Source organism: Neltuma alba, unplaced genomic scaffold (genome assembly GCF_004799145.2).
Source record: "Neltuma alba isolate B1F8T4 unplaced genomic scaffold, ASM479914v2 tig00004340_pilon, whole genome shotgun sequence".
NCBI lineage: Eukaryota > Viridiplantae > Streptophyta > Magnoliopsida > Fabales > Fabaceae > Neltuma > Neltuma alba.
The window spans coordinates 1-21,613 of NW_021633664.1; the positions used below are offsets into that span (position 1 = coordinate 1).

The following is a 21,613-nucleotide window of genomic DNA, read 5'->3' on the forward strand; positions in this document are numbered from 1 at the left end:
CTAAAATATCCTTGCTAATTAGGTATATTGGCTAACTATCATATTAGAATGATATCTTGGAAAAAAAAATGCATAATATAAGAGAGAAAATGGATTGGGGTCTTATAATTAGGACCAAATAAAAAGTCAAATGAGGTCTTATAATAAGACCGGAGGAGTACTTAATTACGTCTTCTACATTGTTGGGGCATAAATACTTAGATATGCACTTCTTTGATGTCAGCAGCAGAATTGGTGTCCCCATTAAGGCAAAGAACCTCAAGTCCCTTGGAAAATCTTTCCGGCTTTGTAAATCATTGGCATTACAAAACATAGCTGGTTTTGCATCGTTCTGTGCCCCTACCCAATTGTAACATCATTAAATAGTAATAATCAATATCAATATTAATCAATTCAGAGAGACCCGGGAAAAATTATATATCTCATAAGCTTGATCTAGTAAGAGAAGCCAGAAAACAGTCCAAGTTGCTTAGCTTCAAAGCCACCAAACAAGAGAAACAAGGTAAGTTACCACCCATTATACTGTTTTTTAACCATTGTTACAAGGAAACGAAACATTTTTGGCATAGTTCTTCACATATTCCTTTCTTCACCTATTCCTATATTTTTTCACTGAAATTTTATCAGTGATGAAAAGTATGGATATTTTATTTTGTTTTAAATCAATAAGTATCTCTACGAAACAAAACTCAGTTGAGTATGGGGTTTCGGATAAGACTATGAATCTATTCTACCGGATTCATCCACACAACTCTGTGGAAAATTCAAGAGCATCCGGGAAATATCAACATAATGATCTCAATTCTTAAACTGGAATTTTTTTTTTTAAAAAAAAAAGCTAAATGCTAACTGCCATGGTTTGTCGATTCGAACAAATACCGATATATCCGTGATTTGGATTAACAGTGACGAAGGAAATCCCAAAACAATATCCGGAACGCCGCTACTTAATGTTCCAATCTCCGACTCAAGAACGATCAGAAATATGCTGGAAAATCAGTTAATAGCTTAAAGACAAACGAAGCAAATCTATAGTTATTCTGAAATTATATGTACAAAGATTGCAGAAAGAATGAACGAAAAAAGAGGGTGGATCAGAGAGTGCAGCCACAGAAGAGGAAGAGTAGCAAAGCATGGAGAGCAGGGCCACAGACTCCAATACCGTCACGAAAGCCAGACGACGTCGTCCAATATGGAGAAATCGAAATTCAGCCTCCATAGGCTCTCCAGTTCCAATCGCTCGTCCACCGGAACATCGATGACGGCAGAGAAAACTCGAATTGTGGCCACCGGAGGATCTCTGCGTACCACCACCTCAACATCGAGCACATGTTGCCGGAGCAATTAAGCGGAACTATTCAGGACACCTTTTTTAGAAATTTTGGGAAGTTATTTGGTCTTTTTCATAATATATAGATGCCTCATGCCCGACCCAAATAAATGAAGCAATACGCAATGGTGTAGCGGGAGTAAACGTGGAGGTATGGGGTAGTTGGCGCGTTGATAATTTGTTTTTTCTTTGCCGGAATTTTCTTGCTGATTATTATTATTTTATTATCTCATTGGTTTTTTTTTTCTACCTTAGTTTTTTTTTCCGTTTCTAGAGATAATTACTACTCGTCTATATATCTCCCTTATATATTACTTACAATTCTTATATAAAAATTGGGTTTAACTTTTAATTTAATTTAAATATAAAACTTTAATTCACTTTGTTTATTATATTTATTTATTTTTCTAAAGATAGTTTTTTTAGTGGTCACACAGTGTTGAATGTTTCATTAAATAGTAATTCTAACCGATGCACGTGATTAGTAACGGTATTTTGAAGAAAACAACACATATTTATTACCATAACTAACTTAACTAATTTTCTTAATATATTCAAATTAGTCAATTAGCTCTTATATTGAGGATCGAAAGTAATTTTTAATATAAACTCATAATATTTTAAATCATTTTGGATTTAAGACTAATCTATATCAAGCCAGAAACATTAAAGTTAGAACTTTCACAGTTGCGGTGTATTTTGTATTCAAATATTTTTCTTGAAACATGAATAATTATTTCAAACCCTAGATAGTGGCATTTGATCATGTGTTTTGAAGAAGCTACTCCCTCTAGTCCTTAGTATACAAATTTATTAGCTAATATGTAAATATTAAAAATTAGTAAAAACGGTTATTTTACCGTAAAATATGTATTTATTTTCCTAAACTATACTTATTTTTATACATACAATTGAAAATCTCCCCTTTCCCACACTTTCACCCCTCCATGACAATTTGAGTTATAAAACACATGGCCTCCTTTATGAGAGAGTATACATGTGATGGCAGATGAGTTATAATTTTTTGATAGACTTCTTTAATTATGTGCATTTAAATTATTTAGAAACCTTTTTAATACTACTTTCGGTCTTTAATATAAGATTTTATTTAATTTTTATTTTAATAATAAATATAAGATCCCAATCCACTTTGTCTCTCATATTTATTTATTTATTTCTAAAATAGTCCTTCTAATAACAGTAGTTTAAACAAATAAATGTGATTAGCAAGGATATTTTAGAAAGGATAACCCATAATTATCACAAATAATTAATTTATTTTATTTTGTTAATCTACTCAAATTAGTTAATTAACTTTTTTATTTAGGACTAGAGGTAGTATGTATAATAAAAAAAGATATCTTAAAAAAATAAAAATTTGATAGATACAACGAATTGAGCTCTTATATTTAAAATCACATCTAACCTCCAATTATGTTTCTATCTCTGCTACTTAATATGAGACCTAGTTAACTAATTCGAGGAGATTAAAAAAAATTAATTAAGTTAGTTATTTATAGTAAATAGATGCTGTATTCCCTAAAATATATTTATTAATTATGTGTGTTTATAATAATTTCTTAACATGTGTAATTATAATAATAACTGTTTAAGGATAAAATAAATATTAAAAATAAATTATATTAAGATATTATATTTAATATCAAATTACTAGTCAAAAAAATAATAGGATTAAATTAAATATCAAACTGGGAGTTGGTATCGTAATATTGGAGATAAGATAGTAATTTTAATGTTGACCAATTAGTTCACCGTACTCATGATGGTTTCGATGAAGTATACACCGCCTCATTCTATAGGAATCTCTTGGGGGCTAGGGCTGATACGTGCAATGAATGCGTTGCTTTTAGTAATTTCTGGATACATCCTGGACATGAATTGATGTCTATTTTTTATATTTGAAAACAATTATGGAAAAATGTTAAGCAGGGACAAATGGCTGCGTTTGGCTCCAGGCGTTTGGGAGTGTCGGTGGTACGATCCGATACTCTCTTTGAGAAATGTGGTGACAAAATTTGAATGAGAAGCGGTTTTCAAGGGGACAGTATTGTTGGGGTGGTGAACATTGAGGTGTCATCGTGGGTCATGGAGGAATGGGACAAAGCACCTTCTTCCCATCTTATCCTTGCTCCCTTCATCAACTTCTCCCGTTAAGTCGTTCCGTTTTAGAATTCCTTGGCTATTATCTTTCGTGTTTTTTTTTTTTTAAAACTGCTTGATTATACAATTTTTCAGTTGGAAAATAGATAATGCAATTTGTTTATGAAAACTAAAACACATGCAAAAAAAAAATGATTAAAAGAAATGATATTATTTGAAAGACGCCAACAAATACTACCTCCGGTCCTTAATATAGGATATCGTTTGACTTTTATTTTGATTCTAAATATAAGACCCCAATTCACTCTGTCTCTAATATTTATGCATTTTTTTTAAAATAGTCTTTTTAACAATGATAGTTCTAACCAATACACTTGATTAGTAAAGATATTTTAGGAAAGACAACAGTTATTTATGATAAATAACTACCTTAACTTCTTTCTTCAATTTCTTCAAATTAGTCAGTTAACTCTTATAATTAGGACCGGAGATAGTATATAATAATGATAAGTAATTAACTTTTTTGAGTAGTATTCTTGTATAACATCTAATAGGCGAATCGATTTTTAATCTGGATTATTATATACACAAAAGTCGACACGGCTTGTGTGAGCAAGAATAATTAATAGCTTCTATTGAGGAGCACTTTTGAGATGCAATCCAAACAACCCCGGGATTGAGAATAGCTTTGATTTCGTATTTGCTAATAACAAATAAAATCTCCACCCCACTGGGTATTAATGAAGTGAATCATCGTACTAGTACCCATTTCTTCGTTCCACACAGACATCTCCAATTTCCATATCAAGCATTTTTGGGAAGAAAATTACAAAAACATCCATACAAACACAACAAAACAACCTCTCATGGGAAAGACAATAGCATAACTTGTTGCAGATGACATTAGGCATCGGACAAATGATGGCAACATTTACATGAATTTCAACTCACATGATACAGGGTTTCCTTCGAGGTGATGCCAAGTATATCCTCTGGAGCATATTGGGATTCTTTCGTCATTTGAGTCATTAATTTACTCATTGAAATATTGTTAGTCTCCGCTTAAGATCCGAGCCTCGCAATTCCCGGTGAGTATAAATTTTGGAGTGAATGAGTTTCTAAATGTAGTACTCCTTCTGTTCTTAATATATGATTTATTTAGCTAATTTGATTATATTAATAAAGTTAGATAATTTAGTTAATTATACGAAATATAATATGTTTTTTCTTTCTAAAACACTATAATCATTTTTCTTAATATCCTCTCTTCTTTTTCTACTTGATTATGGTTGAAGGAATATCCATAGGGGTAACTTAGAAAAAATTGATAAATATAAATAATAGATATTATATTTAGGGTCAAAATCAATTTAACAATTAGGTCCTATATTAAGAACTGGAAGAGTATTTCATTAGTGATTAACTTACCAAGTTTCACGTTTCAAAATTTTGGTTTACCTTATATGTGACTCTTTGTATTATACTAGTTCTGATCATTAGTATAAAAAGTAATTAGTATTTAATTTGATTCCGGTACAAAACCATAATCTTTTTTGTTTTTAATATTTATTTATTTTCTCCTTAAATAATCTATATGGTGATTACGCATATTAAAAAGGTTACACTTTTCATTAAGAGTTGGTTTCAATGCCCATGATTAATAAATGTATTTTAAGGAATACGATATTTATTTGTTACAAATAATTAATTTAACTAATTTTTTTAATATTCATAAAGTAATTATATATTTCCTATATTAAAAATTGAAGGCGCGATTATACGTGTTTTGGGAGGACTGGCTTAGGGGCATTTCCATGGAGGAGGGAGATTTCTATTTTTGTTTCTTTTAATAAATGCAGGACATTTCAATCACTCGCCAGTTGCCACTAACCCTCCGTTTGGATGAGAAGAAAAGTTGAGTGGAAAAAAAATAAGAGGAAAGAAAATGAAGAGAAGAGAAAATTGAAAAGAAATATTATCACATTTTATGTTTAGATGGATAAAAGAAAACAGGAAAAAAAGAAGAAAATAAGTAAATATATGAATGACTAAAATATCATTTCTATTATATCAAAATATATTTTGATTAAAATCAAATTAAATATCATAATGAAAAACCATATTTACATTAACATAATCATGTAATTTAAAATCAAATTATTTGATAAAGATATATTATCATGTTATTATATTTTAATATCAAATAATTTTGTGAAAAGAGAAAAAAATACATTTTGTATAATGTAATGCTAAAAGAACCAAAATAACAACTGTACTTGTTTTTCCTTTTGATTTATTTTAGAAGGATTTTTGTAATTTTAGTTATTTTATTTTTTAATCAAGCAAACACATAAGAAAGACTTGATAATAATAAATAAAGTGAAAAAATAAAAAATAGATATTATTTCGCTGAAAAAACATATGTAAGGGTAGAGAGGAAAAATATGTTTTATTCTCATTTTCTCTCCATATATAGAAAGAAAAGTTGGGAGGAAAATAGACTATGGGACTTATCTCATTTTCTTTTCAACTTTTCTTTCTTCTCACTTCTCTTCCCAGATCCAAACAGGGAAAAACCACTTTTCTCCCCATTTTTCTTCTTAATTTTCCTTTCTCCCTCATTTTCTCTCCATCCAAACATAGCATAAAAGAAAAATTTTAATCCAGTCTTTTAGGGGGTGTTTGGATATAACCAAACCATGGTTTGGAGAATAGCTTCTGGATAATAGATTCTTGAAAGAATAGATTTTTGAAGAATAGATTTTTGAAAAAGTGATTCTGAGAAGTGAGAATGTTTGGATAGTTGTTACCAGAAAACACTTTTTACATGTACAAATTACTAAAAAAGGTATAAGTTAATATGATAATTACAGAAAAAATATATTTTATGATATATTTTAATTTGAAGGAATAAAATTGTTAATAATATATTTTTTATTAACATAATTAATAATATATAAGATAATATAATTAATAAATAATTAATATGTATATATATTTATAAGATATAAGATTAAATATGTTTATAAAAAAAACAACAAGATACATATCCTATAGGCTCTCACACCTCCCTTTTTTTTTTCTTTCCAAAAACAAAAATTTTTTGCTTTTCCCAAAACCATGATTTTGGAGCCAAAACTATAGTTTTATTTTTTTTAAGGGTGTTTGGGTGATTTTTTCCCAAACCATGGTTTGGGTTATCACCCAAACACCCCATTTAGTCCCATATTTTCATTTTTGACCCGATTTGAAATAAGAGAATCCCACAAACATACTACTACCCTATGTTTTTAACACAAAAGATAACTAATTAATTTAAGTAGATTAAAAAATTAGCTAAGTTCAGTTATTTGTAATAAATAAAATACCATCTAACACGTGCAATTACTACAAGGTCTATCTTAGAAAAATAAATAAATATAAGAGATAAAATGTATTAAAATTTTATTTTTAGTACTAAATTAAATGTCAAACTAACTTTTATCTTAAAAACCGAAGGTAGTATTTCAATTTTAAAATCCTAAATTCATAATTTATGTAAAAATATATTATTATTTGGTTATTAAATACTACTTTCGATTCTAATTATAAGATTTCGTTTGTAAATTACAAACAAAGTTTTATAATTAGTACATGAGGTAGTATTAAAGTATAGAGAACAAAAGTGATTTAGGATTTTAAAATTCGGACATATTTTTGTGAAATTTCTCCCATATGCTAATAAAAATTCTCGCATTTTAATTTTAGTCTCGGGGTAATTTTCTCTGCACGTAACACAAAAGGGTAAAGGAGGGTGAACGGGTCGGGTTGGGCGGAAAAGTGCACGCTCAACGACTATCCAGAGTGGGACATCACATTTATAGAGAAAAACAACTCGCCGGTGTGTGCTTTGAACTCGTTTTGTTTCATCTCACCTTCTTCCGTTTCCTCATCACTCTCCTCTTCTCTCTTACTGAACAAAGCCACCATTGTTTCTCCGCAAATTCTTCTCCTTCTCTGCTAGATCTGCTCTCAGATCTTCATCGCATTCAATGCTCCTGCGTTTTTTGCACCAATTACCGTGATTGCAGTGACCTGACTCTTCTTCCTATTCACTCTTTTCCAATATGATTATCTCTAGTCCTGTGACTCCTGGTCAGGTACGTCTTTTCTGCTTCTTCTGCTCTTAGATCTCGCACCATTTTATTCTGTCTTTTAATGTCGTATACTGAAATGGAGCGCAACTTTGAATTTCGATGTGTTTATGGCGGGTCAGTGTAATGAACTAACTTGTTATCCGCTGCCTTTGTTGGTTTTCAACTTAGTTCTATATTTATTGTTCTTGTCTGCAGGTTTCGTGCCTGCTTGGAATTATTCCTGTCGTCGCCGCATGGATATACTCGGAGATATTGGAGTATCGGAAGAATTCATTCGCTTCCAAAGTGTGAGTTTGATTGGTTATTTCACTCTAGCTGCTCGTGCTGGTGCAATAGTTATATTTTGTTGTGGAATGTATTGTATTATTATCTTGCATTTCTAAGCTGTCTGATGTATCAAGTAGGAAATTTAAGCGCTTGGCTTCCGTAGGATTGACAAACGCGTATTTTGAAGTATTTGATTCTCGATCAATGACTTCTGTTTGGATTATTAGGTGTGGTGTTTGTGCTAATGGTTGCTTCTTTAGGCAGAATTTCAGAACTTGAGATTTTTAGTTTAATAATTGTGCGCTATGTTGCATATTTTTACAAATTATTTCAAACTTAATCCGTTTTCATTTACCTGATAAGTTTAGAGAGAGGAGAAAAATTGTTAGATGGTGATCCCAGAAGTGTTGTTTTATTTTGTTCAATAAGAATAAGTTTGGAAATTAAGCACTTATCCTCATCACTAATGATAAATATGTTTTTATTGGACGCTACTAGTAGGACTTCGGATGTCAATTTGGTTGAAATGAGCAGTAATGCTGTTAAAGAAGAGGATACAGAAGTTTTATTAGAGGGGGGAGCATTGCAGACAGCCTCTCCAAAAGCTCGAAGTCCCACATCACCAATTTTTCGGTTTGTAAAAGAGGACCCTCTTCTCCTGCTTACTGTAATTCTGGTTCTATCTCTGCTTAATCTAAAATTGTATGCTCTGGGCATTCTTATTTATTTCTTCAGATTCCTTTTGATGGATGAAAGTTTTCTGATTGAAAACCGTTTGACACTTCGCGCAATGTAAGTGGAATATATGATTCAAAATATGCTTTGTTAATTGGATCAGGATACTGACTTTCATCTCATTTGCTCTTCTTTGTTCCAGGTCTGAATTTGGTCTCCTTTTGGCTTATTTTTATTTGTGTGATCGCACAGATCTGTTCAACTCATCAAAAAAAGTTAGTAAATTTTGTTACTTCATTTTTCTAGTTCACTTACTATTTCTTAATGCTCTCCAATTTTTAATGGGATATGCTCTTCAACATGTGCAAGTTGCAGCAAGTCTCCTGTGTCTTTTTAGCTGACACCTACTGAGGCATTTTGCAATGTTTCAGTATAATTATGTCTTTCGTTTTGATATTTATTTCTAGTTCTGTCATGCGTGAAGCAACTGCAAACACTCTTTTGTGGTTTTGTTTATTACGTTGTCAAACAACTGTAAAAGGTTGAAACCTTTATCAGCAGTTGTTCCCACTTTAATATTAAATAACAGCTGCGAGGGGAAAAACCATGGTTGTTAGAGTTCTTTATTATTTTTCACTTCAGTACCTTATTATATCTATGAACAGATTGGCATGTGTCTGACATTTCATAATTGAGTACCACGTCTCTGTACTTTTTCATTTTGTGCTCTGTATCTACACATTGTACGGATAAAATGTCCTTGACTGCATGATTTAATCTTCATTCACAAATTGCTGATTGGTATGTTCTGTTATGTATTTTATGTATTGCTGATATGATTTTTGGGGAAAACTGACAATTGTATTTCTTCCAGAGTTACAACAGGGATCTTTTCTGGTTTCTCTATTTCCTCCTCATCATAGTTTCGGCAATGACTTCTTTTAAGATACATCATGACAAGTCTCCATTCTCTGGGAAATCCATACTTTATTTGAATAGGCACCAGACTGAAGAATGGAAAGGCTGGATGCAGGTTGGACACTATTTCATGATGCCATATCTAAGAACTCTCCTATTATTCTGCAATGGAGAAAACCTTTACTTTGAAACTCCTAGATTGAGAAATCTAAAATCAACACAAATACATTTATTGGTTTGAACCTTTTGTTCAGATTTTTATGTTTCTCTTGTAAACATATTGATGTTTTGCTTTGATGCTGCTACCATTTGACATATGGTGCCTTTCTTGTGGTTTCACTCTTTCGTCTCACAGGTTTTGTTTTTGATGTACCATTACTTTGCTGCATCTGAGATCTATAATGCCATTCGTATCTTCATTGCTGCATATGTCTGGATGACTGGTTTTGGGAACTTCTCATATTATTATGTACGGAAAGATTTTAGTCCTGCAAGGTTTGCTCAGGTATGCTGATGTCTTGGACTATAAGAATGCTTTTGAATATTTGGTAACCATTCTGCTATGACTGTAAAGTCTTCCTCACACTGCTTTTCTGGTTGAGCAGATGATGTGGCGGCTTAATTTCTTGGTGTTGTTCTGCTGTGTTGTCCTTAACAACAGTTATATGTTGTATTACATTTGTCCTATGCATACTCTTTTCACTCTTATGGTGTATGGGGCACTTGGTATTCTGAACAAGTACAATGAGATTGGGTCAGTTATTGCAGCAAAAATCATTGCTTGCTTCTTGGTGGTCATACTAGTATGGGAGATACCTGGAGTATTTGAATGGGTCTGGAGCCCATTTTCTTTCCTGCTCGGTTAGTAACTTTTGTGATGTTTAGCTTACATCTAAAAGCATTGTGGTCTTTCTGACTGGGAGTCTGGGATTCGTTGCAGGTTATACTGATCCTAACCCTGCAAAATCTCACCTTCCTCGTTTGCACGAATGGCATTTCCGCTCCGGTCTTGATCGCTACATCTGGATAATTGGAATGATTTATGCTTACTATCATCCAACTGTAAGTTTCCAGTTCATGTTCTTGAAATAATTGTAGAAACTCTACAGATCACAGATCACCTCCAGCTTTTCTGTGATTGATTGATGAATATGAAGTAGGAACATCTCTATGTTCTTCTTCTTCTGCTGCCGCTCCTCCTCCTCCTTTGTCTTTTAAGTTGAATTCCTTAATGAATGTCACAAACTTTGATAGGTTGAAAGATGGATGGAGAAATTGGAGGAAGTGGAAATCAAGCGTAGAATATCAATCAAAGCTCTTGTTGCAATAATATCTTTGCTGGTATTTTATTTTAATGGTTTTCTGATGTCATGTAAATGTTATACCTTCGATTTTCTTCATTCATTTGCAGCACTGACCTATTGAGTTAATTTCCAGGCTGGCTATTTATGGTTCGAGTATATATACAAGCTGGACAAGATTACTTACAACAAATATCATCCATACACCTCATGGATTCCTATAACGTATTTGTTTATTTCCATATTGTTCTTTTGCTTTTCTGAGTTATTGAAGGCATTACTCTAGATATTCATGTATTATTTTTTTAACAGCGTATACATATGCCTCCGAAATGTTACTCAAAGTTTCCGTGGCTACTCTTTGACCCTTTTTGCGTAAGTGGTCTTCATTTCAGTTCAGTTTTTATTCAACTCTTTCTCTCTCTCACTCACTCTCTCTCCCCTCATACGCCCACACGCAATTTCTCATGCAATTTGACATATGCCTGTGATGAGAATTTGTTGGTGGATGCTGTCTAATAATAATTGAACTAATTTGTGTCCTTGATTTAGAACGCTGATTTGTGAATCACTCTGTTGGTTCCTTTTGTTCTGCTAGATGGCTTGGAAAGATCACATTGGAAACCTATATCTCCCAGATCCATATCTGGTTAAGGTATACCTTTGTGCTCATGTATTGTGTCCCACATGGTCTTGTTGTTGGTATTACAAAAGGTGACACGAAATCTGTAAATGCCTCATATAATTACCGGAAGTTGCAGATGCAATTTAGTTGAAATTTACCCTTTTCAGGAATCATGTGAATGAGTTCACCAGAAAAGAAAGAAAAGAAATGATGTGAATGAGTTTTTAAGCTTTGGGATGATTTCCGTGTATGGAAGGGATTTTAGAATGCTTCTCAGTTTTTTCAGTTTTAGACGATTATTGTATGTATACCTAAAAAAATTTGGTTATAATTACTTCTTAGTCATGATGCAAAGGGAGGAAACACCTTTCACATTCAGTACACGTATGTTAGTGGGTGATGAGGTGTTGATGCTTGGACGCATAAGTGTGCATGTTTTGTTTGATTTTTTTAGGAAGTGCACGCGCGAGTGTTGCTTTTATTTTACATTGTTCATCAAATAAATTCTCTTATACCATGTCTGTGATTGATTTCAGGTCTGGTGTTCCAGATGGTCAACCCAAATTATTGCTTTCTTTAATCCCAGACTACCCAATGTTGAATTTTATGCTCGTTTCTGCTATATATATCGCAGTAAGTACATGATAATGAGAATGATATATTGGAATTTTGTAAACTGTGTTTCACTCTGAATATTCTGTTTCCCCGCAGATTTCTTATAGGCTCTTTGAACTGACAAATACACTGAAAATGGCGTTTGTGCCTAGCAAAGACGATAAACGTCTTGTACACAACATAGTTACGGCTACAACAATCTCAGTTGTTTTATATTCCTTGTCCTTTGTCTTCCTTAGGTTACCTCTAATGTGGGTAAGTGTTAATGTGTAATTCCTCTGGACATTTTTGGGCTGTGTCAGCTTTTAATCCTTATGCGTAACTCATAGCTATCCGTTAGTCGATATTACGTTCATATATGCATCCGCACATAACTGAGTACGTGCAGATAAACACAACTGCATGCAGTATCCATTTTTGTCAAAACACATTTGTCCTGCGCAGGAGTAGTGATGCTGATGCTAAGAAAACTGGTTTCATTCACTGAGTGTAAATTTATGTAATGTTTTTGTTGTCTGGAAAATCTTCAGCACTCGTGAATTATATTTGTATGTCTGAAAAAGTCTTCTAGGGAATTGTTGGTATGGTTGGGACTTGTTTTGTGCCCCTGAGAATGGAAATTTGTGCGGCGTCAGTTTGAACGTTAACCAACACTAGAATAGTTTTATCTTAACTGCATATTGCTGATAATAAAAAATTCACAGGTTTGAGAGTTGAGACATGTATATTACGGATTGCTGCAAGCTTACATGCCAGATTCCTATGGACTCGGAAGAATTCTGCGCAACTTCTACAGTTTGCTTGTCAAACCAAATTTTCAATGAAGGATGCCTTTGTGTTCATCCCGTTATTGAGACTACCTACACGTGAATCATTATAATAGGATTCTAGCTGGTTTCAGAAAGTTGTATAGTTGGGGGCGGCTAGTGGATGGCGTCTGTTTTTTTTTTCCACATTTGGTTGTAAGCTAGGTCGGTTTATTTCAGATGAGTAAACGACATGTAAATACCCATACGTTTGATTTATAATAGATTGGATATGGTCATCTTTGATGAAGAGGCTACCATCTCCCGGCGACAGATGGTATTAACCCTGATGCGTTTAAGACAGCCCTGTTACGAACCAGGTTTTGTTTTGTTTTGTTTTTTTTTTTTTTTGGGACTTGGAGTAAACTAGTTTATTCTTGAGACACTAAGCAATATGCAAGCAGGTTGGAGGGGATTGTTTTGGCTGAAATCTAAGTTCAGAACTAAATCGAACGACATAAGTGAAGAAACATCTCCAATATAGGAAATTCAAACATAATAAAGACAATGAATTGACAAAAAGAATTGTTAATGACTTGCTCTTAAATCTTGATCTTTGTGCTAATATCTGCTAATTACAACCCATTAGTTCTGCAAAATGCATAGACAATGGATAGGGGGGCCAGCTGGGGGCTGGTGGATGAAAACCCATTGTCCAAATACATTAGCAAAACAGTCGACTTTCTCAAGATGCAAAGTCGAGTGCTGGGTATCATTAAATCAAAAGCAGTACTTATCAACCGGTTTATCCCTTGGACAAAACCACAAAAAAACGGTTGATTTAACATTGATCACAGTCAATCAATCCCGACCCAGTTCATCTATTTGCGCTTTTGTGGATACACTGATTGAATAATTCACCTTCCCTGTCAGCTAGCTCATCCTGAAGGGAGTCTGCTCCATGTTGACGACTCAGGTTTTGCATTAAGCTGCGAGCAATTATTATCAGGTTGTACATGTCAACCGCTTTATAAAATGGTGGGTTCCTAAGAATTGCCCACCTCAGCTTCAACACACCAAAGCATCTTTTTACTGCATTCCCAGGGAAGAAGACTTCATGCTTCGTACCACATCTAGCGGTAACCATTAGCCCCGGGAACTCGGTGAGACGCAGGTTCAGACTTCAGGGTGAGCAATTTGGCGGGAAAATGTCGTAGATGTGAAAATAAAAAGAATAGGAATATTATTATTGTCTAATTTGTCTTTTTATGAAAATATTCCCTTATATTAATGTAAAAATATTCTCCAGTGTAATACTCCTACTATCCTAAGTATATGAACCAGGATAAGGATAAAGAGTTGGTTTTGGTCTTAGAATATAAAATCTTGATTTGTTTTACTTTTCACATATATATATATTATTTTTTACAAGTTAATTGACCAAATTTATGAGTTAATATATAATCTAATGTTATATAAGCGTATTATAAAAAGATTATGTCATATTATTAAAATTGAATAATTTATTTAGCTTTTTAAATTTTAAATTAGTTAAGTAGCTTATACGGCAAGGAGCTAGGGAGTATTATACCAAAAAGTCTGTATTATTGAACATGATATCCAAGATGTAATAAGTTTCAACAGTTCAGAACGAAGGATACGTGCGTATATAAAATTATTCATATGTACAATCAATAAACCCAACCCATTAAAAGTTATAACAAGTGCTAGATATTATAAAAATTACAGTATAAATAATAAATCAAATTTATGCATATATAAATAAAACGTCTATAATTAACAATTCACTAATCAAATTTTTTATTATTTTTTCTTAATTAATCCCGCAAATAACAGAGCAACAAAAGCATTATACACAAAAACATTCTGGGAGAGATGTTCCATGTCGCCTGGAAAAACCCAAAATGCTCATGCTTCATTATCACAATTTAAAGAGATATGGATGGGAAAGGGGTTCCAAAATAGTACGCACATGAGTACTTATTTACAATAATAGAATGCAAATAAAAATTAATACAAACATATTTAGTGATAAATGTCCCTTTTCCGGGTCAACAGTGAATATCAATTAAAATAAATTCATATTTTTTATACTAAAAATAAAAAAAATTTAAAAAAATGCTGAAACATCTCTGATTGTGATATTTATCATCTGAAAATACCAAAAATTTATTTAAAAACTCAAATGCAACCTTTTTTTTGGCGAGTGTATCTCATTTTTAGTTGTACACAACCCAACCATGTTGCAGAATATATAGAAGACACCACCTGCCTTTCTTTAAGTATATTTTCAGATAATAAATTTTGCAATCAAAATTGCTGATTGAACTTGAACTACATGAATCAGCCTTGAACGTCAATATATAATTCATGGTAAACATAGCTTTCCAATATATAGAACCATAAGAGCCTCTCTCTCTCTCTCTCTCTAGTCCTCACAACCACCTTTTTATATTCCTTTCTCGCGCTAAATAATATTATCTCCCGTTTTTAATACAAGATTTTGTTTGATTTTTATTTTGATCCTGAATATAAGACCCCAACTTATTTTGTTTCTTATATTTATGTATTTTTTTAAGGTAGTGTTTTAATTCTAGCCAATACACTTGATTAGCAATAATATTTTAGGAAAGACAACACCCATTTATTACAAATAATTAAGTTAACTTTTTTTTTTAATTTCTTCAAATTAATCAACTAGCTCTTATAATTAGGACTGGAAATAGTAAATATGATGCCTGCCACGCATAAAACAAAAACAACACACGCACACGCATCCATATTTCCAATATTGCGTGACAGATATGGGAAGAAAAGAGAGAATATAGCACCTGAACCGAAAAAGCATATTCTGGATCATGTAAACGAATCATAATCTCTAGAAAGCAGATTCTTTCCTGGCCGCCCCGTCTTAGGGTGTGTTTGGATGAAACCAAACCGTGGTTTGGAAAAGTGATTCTGGAGAATAGATTCTGGAAAAAATAGATTCTGTGAAGAATAGATTTTGTAAAAAAGTGATTTTGAGAAGTGAGAGTGTTTGGATAGTTATTATCAGAAGCACTTTTTATATATACAAATTACTAAAAAAAAACATAAGTTAATATAATAATTACAGAAAAAATAGATTTTATGATATATTTTAATTTGAAGAAATAAAATTGTTAATAATATGTTTTTTACCAACATAATTAATAATACATAAGATAATATAATTAATAAATAATTAATGTCTATATATATTTATAAAATATAAGATTAAATATATTTATAAAAAAATATGTTTATAAAAAAAATAACAAGATACATATCATATAGGCCCTCACACTCTCCCTTTTTTCTCCAAAAGCAAAAAAATTTTGCTTTTTCCAAAACCATGGTTTTGGAGTCAAAACCATGGTTTTGACCCAAAACCATGGTTTTGGTTTTTGGAGAGGCTGTTTGGGTAGCATTTTCCCCAAACCATGGTTTGGGGTGCTATCCAAACAGAGCCTTAGTTTAGTTACATTATTATTCTAAGAGGCAGAGCACTTAAGCAATACAAAATGTACAATATTACATCGGTGAATAATAACAATAATAATCCCTTTATTTTTCCTCCTTTGATTTTTACCTAATCAATTTACAGTTTGATCGTTTTCCACCATTTCTCCACCATCCTTGCTTCTCCCGGAGATGCTTCTTCTTCTTCCCTGTCTGATTTGAAGAGAGACAGAGGGAAAGACGTGGACAAGCCAAGCAGAGACCTGAAGGTAATGACAGAGCCTTGTGGAGGAGGAGGGTCTCTGACATAAATCTCGATCAAGGTGAACCAAACCAGGAAGTCCCTAGCTTTGACCCCTCTCAGATTCTTGATCTTGTTTGGCTCCAAGAATGCCGTAACCTCGGTGTCGAAGCATACGAGGATGTTGTCGAACCTGTGCTCTTTCTTCTCCCTAAGCTTCAGCCAAACGAACCCTATCTCCTTCACGAAGCCACATTCCTGGATGATATTGTTCTCCTCCTCCTGCTGAAACGTCGTCGTCAAGAGCCCATCTGGTAGCCCCATCTCAGCCAGCAACAATGAGAACCTCTCTTTGCAAACTTGGCCTCCATGGTACACCTCAGCTTTCGCCTTCAGCTCCTCTGTTACTAAAGACATGGTGGTTCTTTGGTGTCCTGAGAGCTTCTGGGTGGTACTGATAAACTGATAACGGACAGAAAGATTGAAACTTTGAACCAATTCTGGTGTGGGTGATGATCCTTACGGTGGGGGTTTTATAAAAAGTTTTGGCATTTGTCCCATATATAGTGGTGGGTAGACTTGGAAAAGTGGGCTGGGGTGCGGATACGGGCCAGCCCATCACGGTGAGGGCCAAATGCAGTGCGAGCCGAAGTAGCCCGCAGCCCGAGCCCACTTGCCAGCCTGCCTAAATTTTTTTTTAAAATTTATTATATTAATATGAGTTAAGTCTAATTTGAAATGTTGAAATTAGGTTCCGAGTTTTAAACTTGAGTAATAGATTCTAATAAAAAAACATAAGAATTAATTTATAATTTTAGAAGATATTTAAGAAAAACTAACATATATTTTTTATAAATAATTAATTTAACTAGTTTTTTTATCCAAATTAATTAAGTAAATCTTTTATGTGTGTGTATGTATGACTATATGAAAATCACACATTCATCTAATCTCATGAAGCCGTGTATAGTAATGACAAATAGATATAAAAATAAAAAATGGACAGTGCTCTTCATATAACCATACACATATATATGAAGTGCTTAATTAATTATATATATAATGATATAAATGAGGTAATGTCCATATAAAATTTGAGAGTCAAAATCATCTAACTATATTATATAATGTTTAAAAATAAAAAAAGTAAAAAAAAAAAAAAAGAAAAAAGTAGTTGGCGGGCCAGCTCGCGGTGAAGCGGGCCAAAAGCAGTGCGGGTTAGAGTAACCCGCACTGTGGCGGGCTGGCAAAATGCCAACCCGAGCTTGCCTTTTTTGGTGGGCTGGGCCCCCGTATTACCGGCTCTACTGGTGGGGTCTTAAGCTTACATGGACTGAATTGTCCCATAATACTCATTTTGAGATGAAAATTCTATGTTGTTAACGATGGGTTTTTATCAAAAGGGGAAAAAAAATAGAGAACATTATTCCTTTATTTTACAATTTTTTTTAAATAAAAAGGGATATCATCATTATGCCCAATCAAATTACACAATACAAATACATTAATTTTAAGATTTCTTAAATTACATATTAAATTTAATTTTTTCCTTATCGAATTTTAAGTATAATTTATGTAACTTATTTTATATTTTTATGAAAATTTTGTAAAAAATTTAAAAATAAAAAATATAATTTTAACAGTGTTGATCATATGATTATTTTTTTAATAACATATATAATAGTAGATAAATTTCTATTTTTAATAAAATTTTGAAAAACTACGCAATTTACTCAATCAAGTTGATCTGTAAGAGTCGAATTGTAATGTGAGTTAGTAGCAATAATTTATGTGCGGGCCCAAAAAGAAAGGCAGTAAAAGTTTATATAATTTCTCAAACCACTTTCGGAAAAGAAAAATTACACATTGGTCCCTATAAGACAATTAATTCATAAAAAGTCTCTAAAAATTCCAAAATGATTTTTAAGTCCCCAGGGATCTGTGTGTAATAAATTGAAATTATGAAATTATCTATTTATCCCCATTAATTTTATTGCAATAATTTATTTATAACCTCAACAGTGACTGTTGACAACTCGAGGAGAAGTAGTTAACAATCTCGGCAGTGCCTCTGACAACTCACTCTGTGGGATACCAGAGGCACTGTTGAGGTTGTTAACCACTTCTTCTCGGGTTGTCAATAGTCACTGTTAAAGTTATAAATGAATGGGGATAAATAGATAATTTTACAATTACAATTTATTACACATAGGTATCTGGGGACTTGGGATTTATTTTGGAATTTCAAGAGATTTTTTGTGAATTAATTGTCTTATATGGGCCATGAGCGTAATTTTCCCTTATAAAATGCATTTGTACTGCTCAACGCGCCGCGAAAGCAAATAATTTTCTGGCATTTTCTGGATGCATGGTTTCCGACTTTCATCAGTTGTCTGTCCTCGAAGGGAAGGTTTTCCCACCCTGGGGTTAACTTGTGAAATCGGAGGGAAAACTCGAAAAAGCCACGTTTCAGCCCAATCCATTTTCACTTTGCTTGTGGTCTGCATCAAAAGTTCTTCCCAGAGCCCAAGGAGCTATGGCATAGCGACGAACTGGTCCAATGTCCAATTGTCCCCTCGGTCGTCACATCATTCATCATCAGTTGCTTATTTTTAGTCCACGCTCCACGTGTCTCCGGTGGGCTTTCGATTCCCTCCTGTCTCGCTTTTGGTCGCCCCTTTGGCTCTTTATCTTACAGTGATACTCCATCCTCTCCCAATATTTCATAAGCTTGATCCACTCGTTCGCAGTTCTTTTTCTTTTCCTGGGGTATTTGCGCACCAAGGTGAACGCAATCGTTTCGATAGGTTGCGAAAATGATGAATGAATTCAACTATCTCCTTTTAAATTGTTGAGAAGTGAAGGGAAAATGAAAATCCATTGTGTCTTTTTGTGCATAAGAACCGTACGATTCTCAGGTTAAATTCTTTCCGTCTCCATTTGTTCAGGTGGGGTTTCATCCGATGCCCATCCCCGAATTTTGTCACGGTAAGAAAAGCTCGTAAAGTCACACGTTTTTCGTTTTTGTTTCGAAATTCCAGATTTGTTTGCGCATTTGAGGTTTCAATCATGAATATGCGAAGGGATGGGGTTTTCCCAGAGGAAGTGGTTATTCAGATTCTTGCAAGGTTGCCCATCAAGTCACTTTTTAGGAGCAAAACCGTGTGTAAGCTCTGGTATAGGTTGCCCTCGGACAAGTATTTCATTCAACTCTATAATGAAATATCTAGTGAGAACTCCATGATCCTTTTGGACATTTCAGACGCATCAGAGTCAAAATCTAGCTTGATCTGTGTTGATAAAGTAAGGGGCGGCTCTGAACTTTCGCTGGCATTTTTGAATGATAGAGTTAAGGTTAGGGCATCTTGTTGTGGCTTACTATGTTGCTCCAGTATTCCTGATAAAGGTGTCTACTACGTTTGTAATCCAATGACTCGTGAGTTTAAGTTGCTTCCCAGGAGTAGGGAAAGGCCCGTGACTCGGTTTTATCCGGATGGTGAAGCAACACTGGTTGGTTTGGCATGTGATTTGACATATCAGAAGTTTAAAGTTGTCCTAGCAGGTTACCATCGCACCTTTGGTCATCGTTCAGATGGAAGTTTCATATGTTTAGTGTTTGATTCAGAGTTGAACAAGTGGAGAAAGTTCACTTCATTCCAAGATGATCATTTCTCCCATATGAATAAGAACCAAGTTGTTTTTGTCAATAATGCTCTGCATTGGCTGACTGTTAATTCGGCTTACATACTTGTGCTTGATCTTAGTTGTGATAATTGGAAAAAGATGCAATTGCCATATGATGTGATTTATGGAATGGGACACAGAATATATCTCCTGGAGCTCAATGGTTGTCTGTCCATTATTCAGATTTCAGAATCTTGGATGAACATATGGGTACTAAATGATTACTGGAAAGAAGAATGGTCTATGGTGGATAAGGTGAGTCTGAGGTGTATCAGAGGGATGGTGCCAGGAATCTTTCCGATAAGTCAGACAACTGAATATATTCTGCTGGCAACTCATAAGCAGGTTTTGGTTTATCATCACAGGACCCGAATTTGGAAAGAGATGTACTCTGTGAAGTACAGCTCAACACTCCCATTATGGTTTTCCGCCCATGCATACCGCAGTGCATTGTTCACATGCAATTGAGCTGCGCTTGAATTTGGTGATTTCTGTACATATTTCTAGCTGCAGTATATTGTAATCATTGGACGATTGTTATTTGTTACACGTTAATGGTCTTGTATATTTCAGCACATTATATCAATTGTAGAGTTATGAAATCTGCCTTGCCTTGGATAAACCGTTCAATAGTGGCTACATTAATATCTGAACATTAGCTAATTGGCCCTAATAGTTTTCCTGCCATGTAATAGAAAGAAGACGAGGTGAAATATCCTCAATCATATAAATACTGCAAAGCTGGCTATTGTTATAATTTATTCCTGGTTTTATATTGTATGCTTGTTATTTTGTGCCATGTCCATGGTATTAATGAGTTATTGCTTTCTTATATGTACTGATGATCTTCCCAAGTAGAGACAGTACAATCTAAAAAGCAACCTTCATTGGGCTATATCTTATGTGAATGTTGGGTTTGATTTCAATGTGCGGCTTCCCTCATTGAGTTACATTTTTCCAATCATCTATCAGTCACGTTTCTGATTTTATCCTTTGGCAGCTATCTGGATACAGCCACTTTCTCAATAGATTATTAGTAGAATAATTGAGTTCATAACTGTCCATGGGATAAGGCTTCTTGTTGTCATTGAATCATAACTATTTTGTAACTTTAGTTATTCAGATTGTTGCATGAAAAATTATCACACCCGTCTGTTCAAGCATCTCTAGAGGACATTTTGTTTCAGAATACCCACATCTAGAACTGATTTTCACACGAGTCCATAGGGAATATTTGACTCAACCCTCGACGGTCGTTCACCAGGACATTAACGTTCAGACTGCCTGGTTTCTGAACTGATTATCTCATTCTTAGATGTTCTTGTTAGATGCTCTTGGGGGTTTATTTATAGCCTATGAAGTATGGGCATCAATACAGGAACAGGATTGGACAACATGGTAACATGGTAGAATATGAGATGCTGTTGTGGAATTTGAAGAATGGCCACGTATG

The 21,613-nt window shown here is 33.6% G+C and overlaps 3 protein-coding genes across 6 annotated transcripts; 2 read left to right on the forward strand and 1 right to left on the reverse strand.

Moving 5' to 3' along the window:
• The first annotated feature begins 7,352 nt into the window (after positions 1-7,352).
• LOC114744342 (protein REDUCED WALL ACETYLATION 2-like) lies at positions 7,353-12,511 on the forward strand. 2 transcript variants are annotated; one of them, XM_028932512.1, is made up of 15 exons: positions 7,353-7,590; positions 7,783-7,874; positions 8,353-8,487; positions 8,590-8,646; positions 8,732-8,804; positions 9,404-9,562; positions 9,803-9,952; positions 10,053-10,308; positions 10,388-10,509; positions 10,702-10,788; positions 10,885-10,973; positions 11,061-11,123; positions 11,347-11,403; positions 11,910-12,006; positions 12,085-12,511. In XM_028932512.1, exons 1-15 carry the CDS (start codon positions 7,558-7,560, stop codon positions 12,259-12,261), a joined length of 1,647 nt encoding a protein of 548 aa, XP_028788345.1. In that variant the 5' UTR covers positions 7,353-7,557; the 3' UTR covers positions 12,262-12,511. The 2 variants fall into 2 exon arrangements, with proteins under 2 accessions (XP_028788345.1, XP_028788346.1); XM_028932513.1 differs by having other exon boundaries at positions 8,356-8,487.
• Positions 12,512-16,320: 3,809 nt separating this feature from the next.
• Positions 16,321-16,951, reverse strand: LOC114744341 (uncharacterized). The gene has a single exon (XM_028932511.1). It carries the CDS (start codon positions 16,891-16,893, stop codon positions 16,375-16,377), a length of 519 nt encoding a protein of 172 aa, XP_028788344.1. The 5' UTR covers positions 16,894-16,951; the 3' UTR covers positions 16,321-16,374.
• Positions 16,952-19,002: 2,051 nt separating this feature from the next.
• Positions 19,003-20,921, forward strand: LOC114744344 (F-box protein At5g49610-like). Of its 3 annotated transcripts, none has more exons than XM_028932515.1 (2): positions 19,003-19,113; positions 19,518-20,921. In XM_028932515.1, exons 1-2 carry the CDS (start codon positions 19,037-19,039, stop codon positions 20,626-20,628), a joined length of 1,188 nt encoding a protein of 395 aa, XP_028788348.1. In that variant the 5' UTR covers positions 19,003-19,036; the 3' UTR covers positions 20,629-20,921. The 3 variants fall into 3 exon arrangements, with proteins under 3 accessions (XP_028788348.1, XP_028788349.1, XP_028788350.1); XM_028932516.1 differs by lacking the exon at positions 19,003-19,113 and adding an exon at positions 19,121-19,424; XM_028932517.1 differs by lacking the exon at positions 19,003-19,113 and adding an exon at positions 19,121-19,394.
• The last annotated feature ends 692 nt before the right edge of the window (positions 20,922-21,613 follow it).

Excerpts from the sequence above, each read along its gene's own strand:
- LOC114744342 (XM_028932512.1), top strand. The coding sequence starts at position 7,558 with ATGATTATCTCTAGTCCTGTGACTCCTGGTCAG. Across the intron at positions 10,309-10,387 it reads CCCATTTTCTTTCCTGCTCG|GTTATACTGATCCTAACCCT; the intron begins GTTAGTAACTTT and ends GATTCGTTGCAG. Across the intron at positions 10,510-10,701 it reads ATGCTTACTATCATCCAACT|GTTGAAAGATGGATGGAGAA; the intron begins GTAAGTTTCCAG and ends AAACTTTGATAG.
- LOC114744341 (XM_028932511.1), bottom strand. The coding sequence starts at position 16,893 with ATGTCTTTAGTAACAGAGGAGCTGAAGGCGAAAGCTGAGGTGTACCAT.
- LOC114744344 (XM_028932515.1), top strand. The coding sequence starts at position 19,037 with ATGTCCAATTGTCCCCTCGGTCGTCACATCATTCATCATCAGTTGCTT. Across the intron at positions 19,114-19,517 it reads CCACGCTCCACGTGTCTCCG|ATTTGTTTGCGCATTTGAGG; the intron begins GTGGGCTTTCGA and ends TCGAAATTCCAG.